Source organism: Canis lupus, chromosome 25, assembly GCF_003254725.2.
Source record: "Canis lupus dingo isolate Sandy chromosome 25, ASM325472v2, whole genome shotgun sequence".
Taxonomy (NCBI): domain Eukaryota; kingdom Metazoa; phylum Chordata; class Mammalia; order Carnivora; family Canidae; genus Canis; species Canis lupus.
In genome coordinates, this window is record NC_064267.1 from 29,102,232 (window position 1) to 29,115,941 (window position 13,710).

At 42.3% G+C, this 13,710-nt stretch overlaps 2 protein-coding genes across 12 annotated transcripts in view; one reads left to right on the forward strand and one right to left on the reverse strand.

Moving 5' to 3' along the window:
• The window catches only part of FZD3 (frizzled class receptor 3), a 106,690-nt gene extending 100,725 nt beyond the window's left edge, over positions 1 to 5,965 (reverse strand). For 4 of the 6 annotated variants that reach the window (XM_025462976.3, XM_035719299.2, XM_025462973.3 and 1 more), the window contains exon 1: positions 5,817 to 5,965. The gene's annotated coding sequence lies outside the window, so the exon portion shown is untranslated. Of the gene's footprint in view, positions 1 to 787; positions 883 to 5,535; positions 5,788 to 5,816 lie in introns of those variants that run through there. The other 2 variants (XM_025462974.3, XM_025462975.3) reach the window with 2 other exon arrangements.
• A 3,365-nt stretch (positions 5,966 to 9,330) lies between these two features.
• Positions 9,331 to 13,710, forward strand: part of FBXO16 (F-box protein 16) — a 58,524-nt gene continuing 54,144 nt past the window's right edge. The window contains exon 1 of one of the 6 annotated variants that reach the window (XM_025462982.3): positions 9,331 to 9,746. In XM_025462982.3, the coding sequence (XP_025318767.1) occupies positions 9,615 to 9,746 (132 nt within the window). In that variant the 5' untranslated portion in view covers positions 9,331 to 9,614. The remainder of the gene's footprint in view (positions 9,747 to 13,710) is intronic. The other 5 variants (XM_025462983.3, XM_025462979.3, XM_025462985.3 and 2 more) reach the window with 5 other exon arrangements.

A 13,710-nucleotide genomic window follows, 5' to 3' on the forward strand; every position in this document is an offset into this window, starting at 1 on the left:
TAAGTAAAAAAACAAAATTAAAGCAATTTCCTAAACAGCACATATATCCCATTTTTGTCAAAAAATATATGCACAGAATAAAACTATTTCAATTGCTTAAAAATAAAACATTATAAAGGCTCTTAGATTTTATAAAAGAACCTGTGGTATATTATTCTGTGTATAGAATAATTAACTTTGCTAAACCGCCCATGTGTGCTGACTAGCTAACAAGAAGAATAAATACTAGTTGAATCACTGATTTATTGGATGCTAATTAAGCAACCAGCCAAGGGATACTCTAGTACCTACTGCAGGCAGTAAGAAAAGCAAAAAGTGATGATCAATTTAGTTTGAGTAAAAACTGATTTTCAATATTGAAAAAAAACAGGTCACCTATCAGCCAAATCAAATGGTATGCACATTTAAAAAGAATTTTTGATATATATAGTCCAAATTGCTCTTCAATAACAAGATACCGCTTCTAAACAGGATTGTATGGGTAGCAAAAGTCATTTTTCCTAAGGTAGAGTCATCTATGGAAAACCTGTAAGTTGAAGTTCCAGACCTGCAGGAAAAAGAGAAGATCCTGGACCCAAAACGTTTCGGCCAAGATACAGTAACTCATTAAACAAAAGTAAACAGTCATTTTGGCATTCTTATTGATATTATACGGATTACTACAGGAATCTGCAATATTTCAAATAAATAAAGGGATCTGCTGAGTTAACATAACTAGAGAGAATAGCTTCAGGGGCCAGGGACCATCAAAAAGTGAGTGATATGGCAACAGCTGTTCACACCCTACCTTTGAGAAAAGAGGCACACTCACTTCTCCAAGGACCAATGTAAGATACCTGGAAAACTGATTAAGTTACCGGATTACCATCCCATCAGAAAACAAAAGGATTAGATACATCTAATATTTATGAATGTGTAACAATAGGAATTTGATACTTCCTAATTACCAGTTTTCTTTTGATTATAAATTATAAAAGCCTTTAAGATAAAATAAGCTGAGTATTTGTCCTGAAAAACAGCAATAAAGGGCTTGGAGATCTTGGAAAACTGTGTTTCCAGGCTGGCTGCAAAACCAGACTCAACTTAGGTGAGAAAAGCGGAAAGTGGCAACTGTGAAGAGGAAAGCAGGCTGAATCCTGAGGAAATACTGACAAAGTAGGTCTTGAGGGCTGTCAATAGGGTCCTGCAAAAGATCAGGTTCAGTAATTCTATTCCAATTCACATTTGCTGTAAAGAAAGTGATCGATTTCATCATTCTGTTTAGATTTCATTTTCTTGACACCTTATAAACAACATTTTGCCTTTCCAACTCAGAAACACTATCCAAAGGTTGCCTCACACACAGTGGCTACTGTGGAAACAGGAGAGATGTTCTTTGTCTTCTTTCAGTTTTCCAAGAATGCACTGCAAGGATTAGCAATGACTACTCTAATGAAGTTTCTCCTCTAAGGGAAAGTAATGTATTGTAAGATAAACAAAATACGTACTCAGAGCATATTACACTTCTAAGTGTTGTTTTCCTAAAATCCACGTGTTCTCTGGTCTTTTATTTTCCACATCTTATTATTTAAAAAATAAATTCATTCTCAAAATTTTGTTTCCTGGTTGCTAAATTTATATACCTTCATATTTTTTTAAAAAGATTTTATTCATTCATGAGAGATACAGAGAGAGAGAGAGAGAGGCAGAGACACAAGCAGAGGGGAAAGCAGGCTCCATGCATGGAGCCCAATGTGGGACTTGATCCCAGGACTCCAGGATCATGCCCTGGGCCGTAGGCAGGCGTTAAACCGCTGAGCCACCCAGGGATCCCCCTATAGCTTCATATTTAATTCAGAGGGCTTGGATTCCTATTAATCTCAGAATGAGGTTCTCTTTTCTGCTCTACTTCATCTCTCTAATTTTTAAAGTCCATCAGCGCATCTATCTATTACCACAAATAACTTAATCATCCAATGTGCTGAGTGATGATAGGGCTTTAAAAAAAGAAACAGGAAAAACAAATACACCTAGGTTCAAAATAAAATGAATGATAGGCATCAAAATCCAATCCATTTTACAATTAAAAATTATTTTTAAGACCGAAGAAAGTAGAAGATCTTTTCAAACTAACCTGAAAAGAAAAATGAAAAGTTAATGGTGCCTCGGACTGGCTCAGTGGGTGGAGTATGCGACTCTTAATCTTGGGAGTTGGGAGTTCCAACCTGGGTGTAGGGATTACTTAAAAAAAGAAAATCTTCAAAAAAAAGGGGGGGAGGGTGTTAAAAGATTCTGAACGTAAAAAAAAAAAAAAAAAAAAAAAAAAAAAGGTTCTGGATTGAAATTCTAGCCCAGTTTCCCCTTCTAATTAAAAATCTACTCATCAGAAAATCCCATAACATCAAGCCCAACTTTTTCCCTTACCAAGGCTTGAATGGTGTGTATGCTTTGACAATAAAATTATTTCAGGGGATCCCCGGGTGGCGCAGCGGTTTAGCGCCTGCCTTTGGCCCAGGGCATGATCCTGGAGACCGGGGATCGAATCCCACGTCGGGCTCCCGGTGCATGAGCCTGCTTCTCCCTCTGCCTATGTCTCTGCCTCTCTCTCTCTCTCTCTCTCTGTGACTATCATAAATAAATAAAAATTAAAAAAAATAAAATAAAATTATTTCAAGGAGATAAAATTTAAAAACCAGGATTTTTTTTTAAGTTCACTAGCCTAGTTAATACTTCATTCCTTAGATACATCAAGTGTCAAAAGTTCTCAGTATAAAGAAGTGAAAAGTATTTTTGATGCAATCATCAGTTAAAACTCCTTCCTTCCTAGCCAGTAAAGACTTGTTACTCTTTTCTCAAATCTATAATGAATAATTTCTTCAACAGACATTTTCCAAATCAGTCTTTTTATTTGTATTATTGCTCTTTTTGTGGGTAACTTTAACCAGACATAGTTCTAGAGTTTTAGGAGTTAAAAAACAAAAAACAAAACAGAACATGAGGCCAACATCACTCTCCTCTGTGAAAAGTAAAGATACAAGAGCTGTTTCCTACCACGTTTCCTAAAGAAAATAAAGTCAACAGAAGCCTATCACCAACAAATTAATATGCTCAGAATTACTTTTGAATATGCAATCTTACAGTTTTAGGGGATCCCTGGGTGGCGCAGCGGTTTAGCGCCTGCCTTTGGCCCAGGGCGCGATCCTGAAGACCCGGGATCGAATCCCATGTCGGGCTCCCGGTGCATGGAGCCTGCTTCTCCCTCTGCCTGTGTCTCTGCCTCTGTCTGTGTGTGTGTGTGTGTGTGTGACTATCATAAATAAGTAAAAATAAAAATAAAAAACTTTATAAAAAAAAAATCTTACAGTTTTCCTAATATGAAATTTGACTAGAGAGTTTTTCCTGAAGCAGGAAACAGAGGACTTAGTATGAGTTAAAAACTCCTTTCTCCTTCCCCAATGACAAAGCCTTCTGCACCATACTATATAAAGGAAGAATGTGTACTTTATTAAATTCCTCTCAACCTTCTCTACTTCAAATATCTCAATCATGGAACTCCCAAGAAAAATCTACCTAAGTGTTCAAAGCACAAAATAAAGCTCAAAAGAATACCGTAGCTAAGATGGGGAAAAGAATGAAAGAATCCAACCATCATTTTTTCTAGTATTAATGGGACACTGAGATTTCAAAGAGGTGTACACGTAGAAAATACCAGTAAGCAGATGAGATTTTAAAAAATAGTAGGAAAGGGCACCTGGGTGGCTCAGTGGTTGAGCATCTGTCTTTGGCCCAGGCTGTGATCCTGGGGTCCTGGATCAAGTCCCACATCAGGCTATCCCCAGGAAGGCTGCTTCTCCCTCTGCCTGTGTCTCTGCCTCTCTTTCTGTCTCTCATGAATAAATAAAATATTTTAAAAAAAATAAAAAATAGAGACGCCTGGGTGGCTCAGCGGTTTAGCACCTGCCTTTGGCCCAGGGTGTGATCCTGGAGTCCCGGGGATCGAGTCCCACCCACATCGGGCTCCACGCGTGTAATGGAGGCTGCTTCTCTGCCTCTCTCTGTGTGTCTCTCATGAATAAATAAATAAAATCTTTGAAAAAATAAGTAAAAATAAAATTAAAAAATAGTAGGATAGTGAAAGTAGGATGGTAGATTTTATTATTCGCTTACTCTCCTGACAGTTTCAAAACACTTGGGGTGGGGGTGGGGGGTAGAGGTACATGGTATTTCACTAAATAAAAGGCAAAAGATAAGAGAAGGGCTGTATCTTAATTATATTTTATCTTCAGCACCATCCTTTCAAACCTGCCCTTAAGCTTTCACTGGTCTTTCCTACTTTCCCTAACTCTGAATCTTTCTACTCTTACATTATGGCTTGGTGGTTCATGTAAATGCTTTTTTTTTTTTCCCCTCCGGGGGAAAAAAAAATAGTATTGATTTGCTTAAAAGTATGGAGGGAAAGCATTATCTTGCTTCCTAATAACAGAACTAAAGATTTATCTATTCCTCAGACTGACAGCACACCACTGAAGCCTAGAAGCAGCCTGAAAAGCAAGGAGGTAAACCATCCCTCATGTCAGTCAGGGTCTTTGTTCCCTTGCTCTTGTGGTATCGGCTTTGCAAAGTCACCCGATTCCTACTAATAAACCTAACAGGTCTATCAAAACTACTTTTCATAAAATAAGATTTTTGTCTGGATACTTTTTTTTTTACAACAGTCATTTTTAGAGCTGTGGGTCTTGCTCTGCTGCTGCCTCTGCCCCAATTCAGGAAGGGAACCAAAATTCAAAATTTGATTTTAATTCTGGGCAAAAAAAAAAAAAAAGGACCCCTTTTATTGGATGGATATCTTTCAACTTCAAATCTATCCCATATGTAAATTCATGGCCTGCGCTTTTGTTCTCAAAAAAAATAAGAAAAAAAACGGGGGGGGGGGCTGTGAATTAAAAAAAAAAACAACAACCCTCTTTCTCCTACAGAGGAGGCACCTAACTCCAAGACTCCTGAAATTTAACGAGCTTCTGGGAAGATTTTAGAATGTCTTGAAGTGTTTTTACAGCACCTTTAGGAGAGGCCGTCTATTAATTACCCAGCAGTACCCTCACGGCAAATACATATTAGCATAAACGGGGGCAGCGGGGGGAAGCCTCCGGGAGGGTGTGCACACTTTGGAAAGTGACAGGACTGAGGGGACAACTTTTGGGCACTGGAAAGAAGAGGTCGGTCAAACGCTCACACCACAGCTAGGCCAGCGGCGACCCTAACGTGGGTCCCGAGCCGGCCCCACGCGCCCCGGAGCCCTGGACGCATTGTCCTCCCCCCGCCGCCGGCGCCGCGTCCTCCGCCCCCGCTCCGGCGAGCGCCACACGCCCCCGCGGCGCCGGCCCGAGGGAGTGGGCGCCCACCCCACACCCCCTCCCTCGCCTCGGGTTTGGGCCGGGGGTGCGGGGTGAGGGGGACGGCGAGGGAGCCGCGGTCCACACTCGCACAGGTTGCCCGGCGCGGGTTTAGGATGCAGAGGGTCAACACCCTCCCCGGCGTCTGCCCGCGTCTGCCCACCTCAGCCCGCGCCGCACACTCGGGTCCTCCGCACCCCGTCGGCCCGCCGCGGCTCCCGGAGCCCCTCCGACCACCCGCCGCAGCCTGGCGCCGAAGGCTTTTGTTTTGGCCGCGACGAGAATCACGATCCCTGAGGAGGAGGTGCCGGAGCTGCTGGTGGCTCCTCAGCGCTGCGCTCGGCAGCGGAGCGGGCAGCCGCCGCGGCGCCTCCTCCTTCCCCACACGGCCCGCGCCCCTTTTCCAGCTAAGCCGGACGGGGAGCCGCACGTCTCGTCGCTCACCTCACGCCTCAGGGCCGGGCTCCAAGGGCGGCGGGGCGGGGGGGTGCTGCAGGGCCGGCCCCCGGGGCGGCCGCGAGTCCCTCAGGTAAACCCCAGCCAGCGCGGACCGACAGCGCGCGCCGCCTCCGAGCGACCGCGAGCGTTCGGGAGCGCCGGGGCGCGCGGCGCGGGGAGCGAGCGCGCGTGCGCGCGCACACTCACGGCGCAGGCGCGCTGCGCACCCTTGGCCGAACGCTCCCATTTTGAGGCCCGCTGCGAGGTGCCGGAGCTCCCTCCGCCGGGTTCTTCTCCGCCTCGGGCGTGGGGTGACACCTCGCGCCGCCCTGCCCCGGCGGAGGCCTTTCCAGTTCTGGAAATGTTATTCTAAAATGCACGCAGCCCTGTTTGCAAGGCCCTCCCTGCCCTGCTGAGATAGCGCGGCGACTCTCCTCTTTAAAGCCTGGGGTGGGGGATCCCTGGGTGGCGCAGCGGTTTGGCGCCCGCCTTTGGCCCAGGGCGCGATCCTGGAGACCTGGGATCGAGCCCCGCGTCGGGCTCCCGGCATGGAGCCTGTTATCTCTCTGCCTCTCTCTCTCTCTAAGTCTCTCTTAAAGCTTGGGATGCTCTCATTGCAAGGGAAGGGATTGGAAGTGGTCATGAATCAGGTTACATATGTCGAGGGTGACCCCGGGTGCAGATAGGAGTAGGCATCTGGCCTGTTGCAGGTCTTCACGCTTGAGCAACAGACGGGCTACCTGCCTGGGAACAGCTTCATCCACGTTGTCAACACAGTGCACAGGGGGAGCTTGTGGTCATTGGTAGCATTCCCCCATCCTTTTCTCCATTAGGAAATGTCTTCCCTCTCTTCCTCTACCTAAATCATTTCAGAGCTGAAAGAGTTCTTAAAGATGATCTAAACCCAATCATTCATTTTTTCAGATGAGGAAAAGAATGCTCTGAAAGGTGAAATGACTTACCCAGAGTCACGCAACTGTTTAGTGGGGGAAAAAAAAAAAAAAAGCCAAAGCTTTTTAAAATTATTATTTAATTATTTTTATTATATTTTAATTTATTTATTATTATTTATTATTTTTATTTTTTATTATTATTATTATCCTGTTTTACCTGCCTTTGTTTCTCTTTCTCTCTTTGCAAGCTAGAATTCACAGGCATCATTTTGCTCTGTTGATAGCTACGTAGGGACCTAAAGGAATATTGATCCTGTTGCACAACAGCATGAATGTTCCTGCCACTACTCAACTATACACTTAAACGATGGTTAAAATGGTGAATTTTATGTTAAGTGTATTTTATCACAATTTTTAAAAGGTGCTCCATAAGTGTTAAATAATGAGTATGGAGCTTTGATAGTCACAGTTTAACGTCGGATGGTGAGGTATGGGGAAAAGCATAATAAATGAGCTCTGAAGTGAGCTCTCAATTTTCTTAGTAAATACCTATGCAGTGATAGTTTGTTGGTGGTGGTTTTTTGTTAAGATTTATTTATTTATTCTTGAGTGATGGAGAGAGCTATAGGCAGAGGGAGAAGCAGGCTCCATGCAGGAGCCGGATGTGGAACTCAATCCCAGACCTAGGATCACGCCCTGAGCCAAAGGCAGACACTCAATAGCTAAGCCACCCAGGCGTCCCTTGTTTTTTGGTTTTGTTTTTGTTTTTTTGTTTTGTTTTGTTTTTGAATAACACTGATCCTTCAGTTGATTCTAAGTGTCATGTTGAGCCAACACTGCCTCCACTGAGGGTGGGTGAGGAGGCAAATAGCATATATGAAAATCTGCATGTGTTCGTTATGTAGTTCCAGATCCCTTATACCTGCAGAACCTAAAGATATGCAGCTAGATGTATTTTTACACACCATTCTGTGAAAACTGTCAGACATAGGACATATCATAGCTCTCACATGGAAGGGTGGGAGTGATGTAGAAATTATCAGTGCATGTATCAACATGTTTATATCTCAGAAATATAACGTTGAAAAAAGCAAACTACAAAGAAAAAAAGCGAACTATGAGATAGGTAAATTATGGTATCTCTTTTAAAACACCTGGCTGTATTGTTTATGAGACCAAACATGTATATATAGAAAGCATAAAAAATGGGCAAGTAGGCTACACACCAATCCATAGATAGTGGTTACCTCTAGAAAGGCAGGAGGATAACGAGATCTGGAAAGTGTACAAAAGGGGCTTCAACCGTTAATCACACACAAAGCAAATGTTAATATTTTTTAAATTTTTGATGGGGATAAAGGGTATTTCTTATGTAGTCTCTAAATTGTTATGTTTGAAGTATTTCAGACTTTAAGCTGGTGTGCTCACTATGAACATTGACTGATGTCACTTCAGATCAGGGCAAAGGGAGCATCTGCAGTTAGATGGAATGAGGTGCTGGACCAGAGGACACCCAGAGGGTGCTGGTTGAGAGGAGAGTCGACATGGCACTTATTTTCAGGTGTAAAATTACTGAAATTCAACAGGGATAAAGTGAGATGGTTTCTTTTATCCCATATCCCTTTCATTTAATGTTATAACCCCCAATAGAAAGTCTTTAATGAGTGGGAACTTCACAGAGAGACATAGCACTCAAGCAGCATGTTGTTAAAACAGGTCTCTTTCTGGATGAACTCGTTTTGAAAGCATAAATGTTAACTGGTAATACTGTACATGGTAATTTAGCGTTGTATCTACTACCTCCCTCAGGTCTCCATCCCCCACCAAAGGCTTTGTTTATTCGTTTACATACAACCTGATCGTGTGGAAAAACCACTGGGCTGGAATTCAGACAGCCTAGGTTCCAATTTCAGTTTGGCCAAGTACAGATCCTTTGTTAACTCAAGGAAAGCAACAATCTCTATGAGCTTCACTTTCCTTTTTCAAGTTGGAGATATACAAATGCTGCCTATCTCAAAACTATGAAACATAGGTTTACACTGAAGTTGGGAGGAGAGCATATTCTTATCTGTTTTTGGAAGCATAAGATAGTGAAGTTTGGGGATTTTTTGTTTTTTTCTTTTTGTTGTTACCTGCTGCCCACAGGAACTCCTTTATATGTACCAAAGAAGCTCCGTCTGGAATTTTGAATTTTTGGTGGTTCTCCAGTACTTGTTTGTAGTTCTATCAACAACAGTTAACAATGTGGGTCTTATATTAGTTATTTACACATTGCATTTTCCAGTCTTTCTCATCTTTTTTATCCTTATGTTCTCACTCTGCCCCTAATTATATGATGGGTGCTCAAGAATTTTAAATGAGCCCGGTCTGTAAAATTTTCCAAATTTGGAGTTATTCTTATTAAGCCATGCCATCTGCTGGTTCCCTGGTGTATCTGTCAGTCAGCCCGAATTCCTGCTGAAATTCACGTTGAAGCATTTGTGAGTTTGTCAGTTAGGCAATTTCCCCATGTCCTTCCACTTCCTGCTGCAGGTGCTATTCTTTTATTGAACTAGTCTCGAGTTGTTGTTTTTTTCCCTCCCACCCTCTTTTACCTGTTGGCCACTCTTAAAACCCGGAAAAGTGGAATTTACATTTTGGAGCTCGGGAATGGCCAGAGAAATGTAATTGGGCATGCTCAGTAGGTTGCCCTCATTTGGAACACAAATATGTCTTGAGTGTTTGTCAGTGCTTCTAAGTGTCCAGATTGGACGCATCTTTCTTGCGGCATTATATTGGGAGATTGCAGCCCCTCCCACCCTCTTGGCACTCGGGCTTTTTTAATTTTCTCCGTGTGCCCAATTTTGGAGCCAGCCCTCCTGAATCTCTTGACCAATCAAGAGACCACACATTGTTGCCTAAGAGACCCCGTATGCCAGAGAAAGGATCTATAGATGGTGATTGGACTACTGGAAGGAAGGGTGGGGGCTGGACAGAGTCAAAGAAAAAGCTGCCATGGCAACACCAGCGCTTGAGGCTTGAAGAGGGAGGTGAGCTGAAAGAGGTGAGAGCAGTGGGCAGTGCATGAAAAAGATGGAGACTCTTTACAGAGCTCCACTCTGAGATTCTCCTGGGCCTCTCACAAATCTTGTTAGTGCTCCTGGGGATTACATTTTGCTCCCTTTCAGCTGCAATTTAAGTGCCAGATGCTTCATACTTACGAAATTAACAACAGTTAATTATTTCTGTGCCTATCAGACACTAGCTCTTTGGATCTAGTGTAGTTTTTGCTTTGCTCTAATTAGTTGAATATAAGATGAATTCATCTTATATATATGGTTGAAATCTAACCATACCTTGTTTCCTGATAATTTTCTGATAATATTATTTCCTTCTCTGATGATAAGGCAATGCACAATGTGTGTTGGCAGAGAAACTCAATCCTATTTTGGTCTGTTAATTCCAAATTAAAAATCCAATAATCCTGAGTTTAATTCCAGTGTTCAATTCATAATGTTCTGAGTTTTATCCTACCTTTGTATTAGTTTTAATCTTTAAACTGCTTCTTCTCCACTATTGTGTTCATTCAGTCAGTTGATTTAACAAATATTTGAGCACCGATTATGTAGTGCTGGGATTAGGATTCAGGTGAGCAATGTAAGAAAACCACATGAGCAAAGAAGCATCAGAGTTCTGTACTAGTTGTTTTGTACCAAAGTTCCGTGTGTCTGGGTGGATAGTGTGTGAAGGGAGAAAGAGTGGGATGAGGCTGAAAAGGTAGATTGAGGTAAACTCATAGTGGACCTAGACTTCCATGCTAAGGAGTCTGGTTATGTTGTAGCCATCAGAGAGCCTCTGAAGGTTTTTGAGCTGAAAAGCGGTACAATCAACTGGTCTTTTTTTTTTTTTTTAAGATTCTATTTATTTATTAGAGAGAGAGAGAGAGCACAAGCAGGGTTGGGGCAGAGAAAGAGGAAGAAGGAGAAGCACATTCCCTGCTAAGAAGGAACCCTGATCCCAGGACTGTGAGATCATGAAAGCAGCTGAAAGCAGATGCTTAACCGACTGAGCCACCCAAGCATCCCTCAACTTGTTCTTTTTTTTTTTTTTTTTTTTTTTAAGATTTTATCTATTTATTCATGAGAGACACAGGCAGAGGGAGAAGCAGGCTCCATGCAGGGAGCCTGACATGGGACTCAATCTCGGGACTCCAGGATCACGCCCTGGGCTGAAGGCGGTGCTAACCCGCTGAGCCACCTGGGCTGCTCTCAACTGGTCTTTAAAAAAAAATATTTCCCTTAGTAGAATGGTGGTTTCCAGGGGCTAGGGGATGTAGGGAGACATTGATTAAAGGGTACAAACTTTCAGTTATAAGATGAATAAGTTTTGGAGATCTAATGTCTAGCATGGTGACTGTAATTAATAATATGTTTTATACTTGAAAACTAATAAGAGAGAGGAGTGCCTGGGTGGCTCAGGCAGTTAAGCATCTGCCTTCAGCTCAGGGCATGATCCTAGGATCAAATCGCACATTGGGCTCCCTGCTCAGCGGGGAGTCTGCTTCCCCCTCTCATTTTGCTATTCCCCCTGCTTGTGCCCTCTCACTCTCTGTCAAATAAATAAATAAATAAAATCTTAAAAAAAAAAAACAAAGAAAACTAAGAGTAGCTCTCATGTGTTCAACATACACAAATGCTAACTATGAGAGGTGATGGATCTGTTAAATACCTTGATTGTAATAATTTCACAATGATTACATTGATACATATATCAAATTGATACATATATCAAAACATCAAATTGTACACCTTAAATATATACATTTTTTGTAAAAAAAAAAAAAAAAAAAAGGGCAGCCCCGGTGGCACAGCGGTTTAGCGCCGCCTGCAGGCCAGGGCTTGATCCTGGAGACCCTGGATCAAGTCCCACGTCAGGCTCTCTGTATGATGCCTGCTTCTCCCTCTGCCTGTGTCTCTGCCTCTCTCTCTCTCTGTCTCTATGAATAAATAAATAAAATATTTTTTTAAAACCTTTCTTCCAGTAGACTGCATGCTTTATTAAAGCAAAGACTCATATTTGTACCCCTAACACAGGACTAGTAGGTCCTTAGTAAAGTCAAATAATGGTGACAGTGTGGGTCTGAAAATGAGATTGGAGGTTTGTAACCCCTGAAACTTCACCAGAGGACCCATCCTTGCTGTTGAATGTGGAACTAGAACCATACCTTGGGGGTTAAGGCCAAAGACCCTCTTTTTTCCTTTTCATTTAAAGGAAAATTAAAGATCAGCATTCAGGGACAGCCATTAAAGAGGAAAGAGGTCACACAAAAAACAGGAGCAAGCTTTCTATGTGGAAGGAGAGGAAGACAGCTTGCTTTGTCTTGGTGACAAAAAGTGGGGACAGTTATTTCTTGTGTATGTTATATAAAAATTCTGTCTTTGTAATAATCCTGAGTGTGCTGTGAACATGTGTGTACATGCAGGTATGTACACTGCACATCTTCTGGAATGGGAAGAGGAGGAAAAAACCCACAAAAGAATAATGACGAAGGCAAGGGCAGGACAGCCCCATTTGAATGCTTCAGCAGAACTGTATTACCAAGAGAGCTGTTTCTCCTGGCCAGCCCCATCTCCTGAAAACCAAGTTGATTGAAGAAAGGCTAATCAAATAATTTCTAGCTTTTAGTAACCAGGAAAAGGAAAACAGCCAGTGCAGGACCTTAGGGAAGCTCAAGAGAAGCTACTTTGTCTTCATTCAGAAATTGTGCCTAGCTTGTTTCCTACACAAACTGAAAAGTTCTCAGCTTACAGCAGGAGTTTTTCACCTGGGCTAAGCAAAATTTTGTGTTAACGTGCATTTTTCTAGGGAAAGGATTTATAGCTTTCATCATGTTCTCCAAGAGCTTTATGACCCTCAAAAAAAAAAAGATTAAAAACAACAACTGTTTTAAAGAGAAAAAAGGTCAAACATAAGTAAGAACAATGCAAAACAAAAGGAAATAGGTGATTTTTTAACTGAGCAGATCTAGGCTCAAAGACCATGCTTTGTATCTTTAACTTGCCCACTCGCACGTACTTTTATAGCTGCCAATTAACAAAACTGTAATGAAATAATTTCTTATACCTTTTGCAAGTTGGCTCACATGTGACTCAGATAATTAACTGTTAGAGGTTGGGGAAAATGTGAGTGCTGATGTGAGTCTTCTTTATACCAGTGGAGTGGTGGCAGGAGGCAACTGCCAAGAGGGAATTGTGTAATGATGCCCCTGTAGTTTTCAAACATTGGCTTTATCTTCTGCTATAACTCAAACCCAAGAGAGAATATTACCTGTCAAGTGAGAGCCTCAAAGATTTCAGATCTAGCTTTCAGGGAAATCCCATATCAGCCAAAAAGTAATGTGTGTGTGTGTGTGTGTGTGTGTGTGTGTGTGTGTGTGTGTTTAATTGTCTAGTTTTTTCTTCTGTAGAGTAGTCTTTGGAGCCCATAGAACAGGCAGGCAAGGTTGAACGTCTCAGTGGTTGAACGTCTGTCTTTGGCTCAGGTTGTGATCCCCAGGTTCTGGGATTGAGTCTTGCATGGGGCTCCCCGCAAGGAGCCTGCTTCTCCCTCTGCCTATGTCTCTGCCTCTCTCTCTCTGTCTCTCATGAATGAATAAATAAAATCTTAAAAAAAAGAAAGAACAGGCAGGCAAGCCCTGGCTCTCTTGGTCACGACCACTGCCTTCTGATAGAAACCCACCTTCAGAGAGGAAGGAAGGCAGAAGAAAGCAGATACTCTGAAGATATATATTGAAACTATCATCAACCCGTTTTAAATGTTTTCCACTTTAAATATTTTGTTATGGCTCTCTAATAGGTTTTGAGGCACCCTGTAAATGACAGAAAGTTCTAGGAAAGGTTACAGGGAAGTTACTAGTTATTGAGACCATCCATTTGTCAGGCCTTCTGCTGGACCCATTTTCTCCAGTCTTTGAAACAGTGGTTGGAGGTAGATGCAAATAGATTAAATGCTCAGATAGACTGAATAAT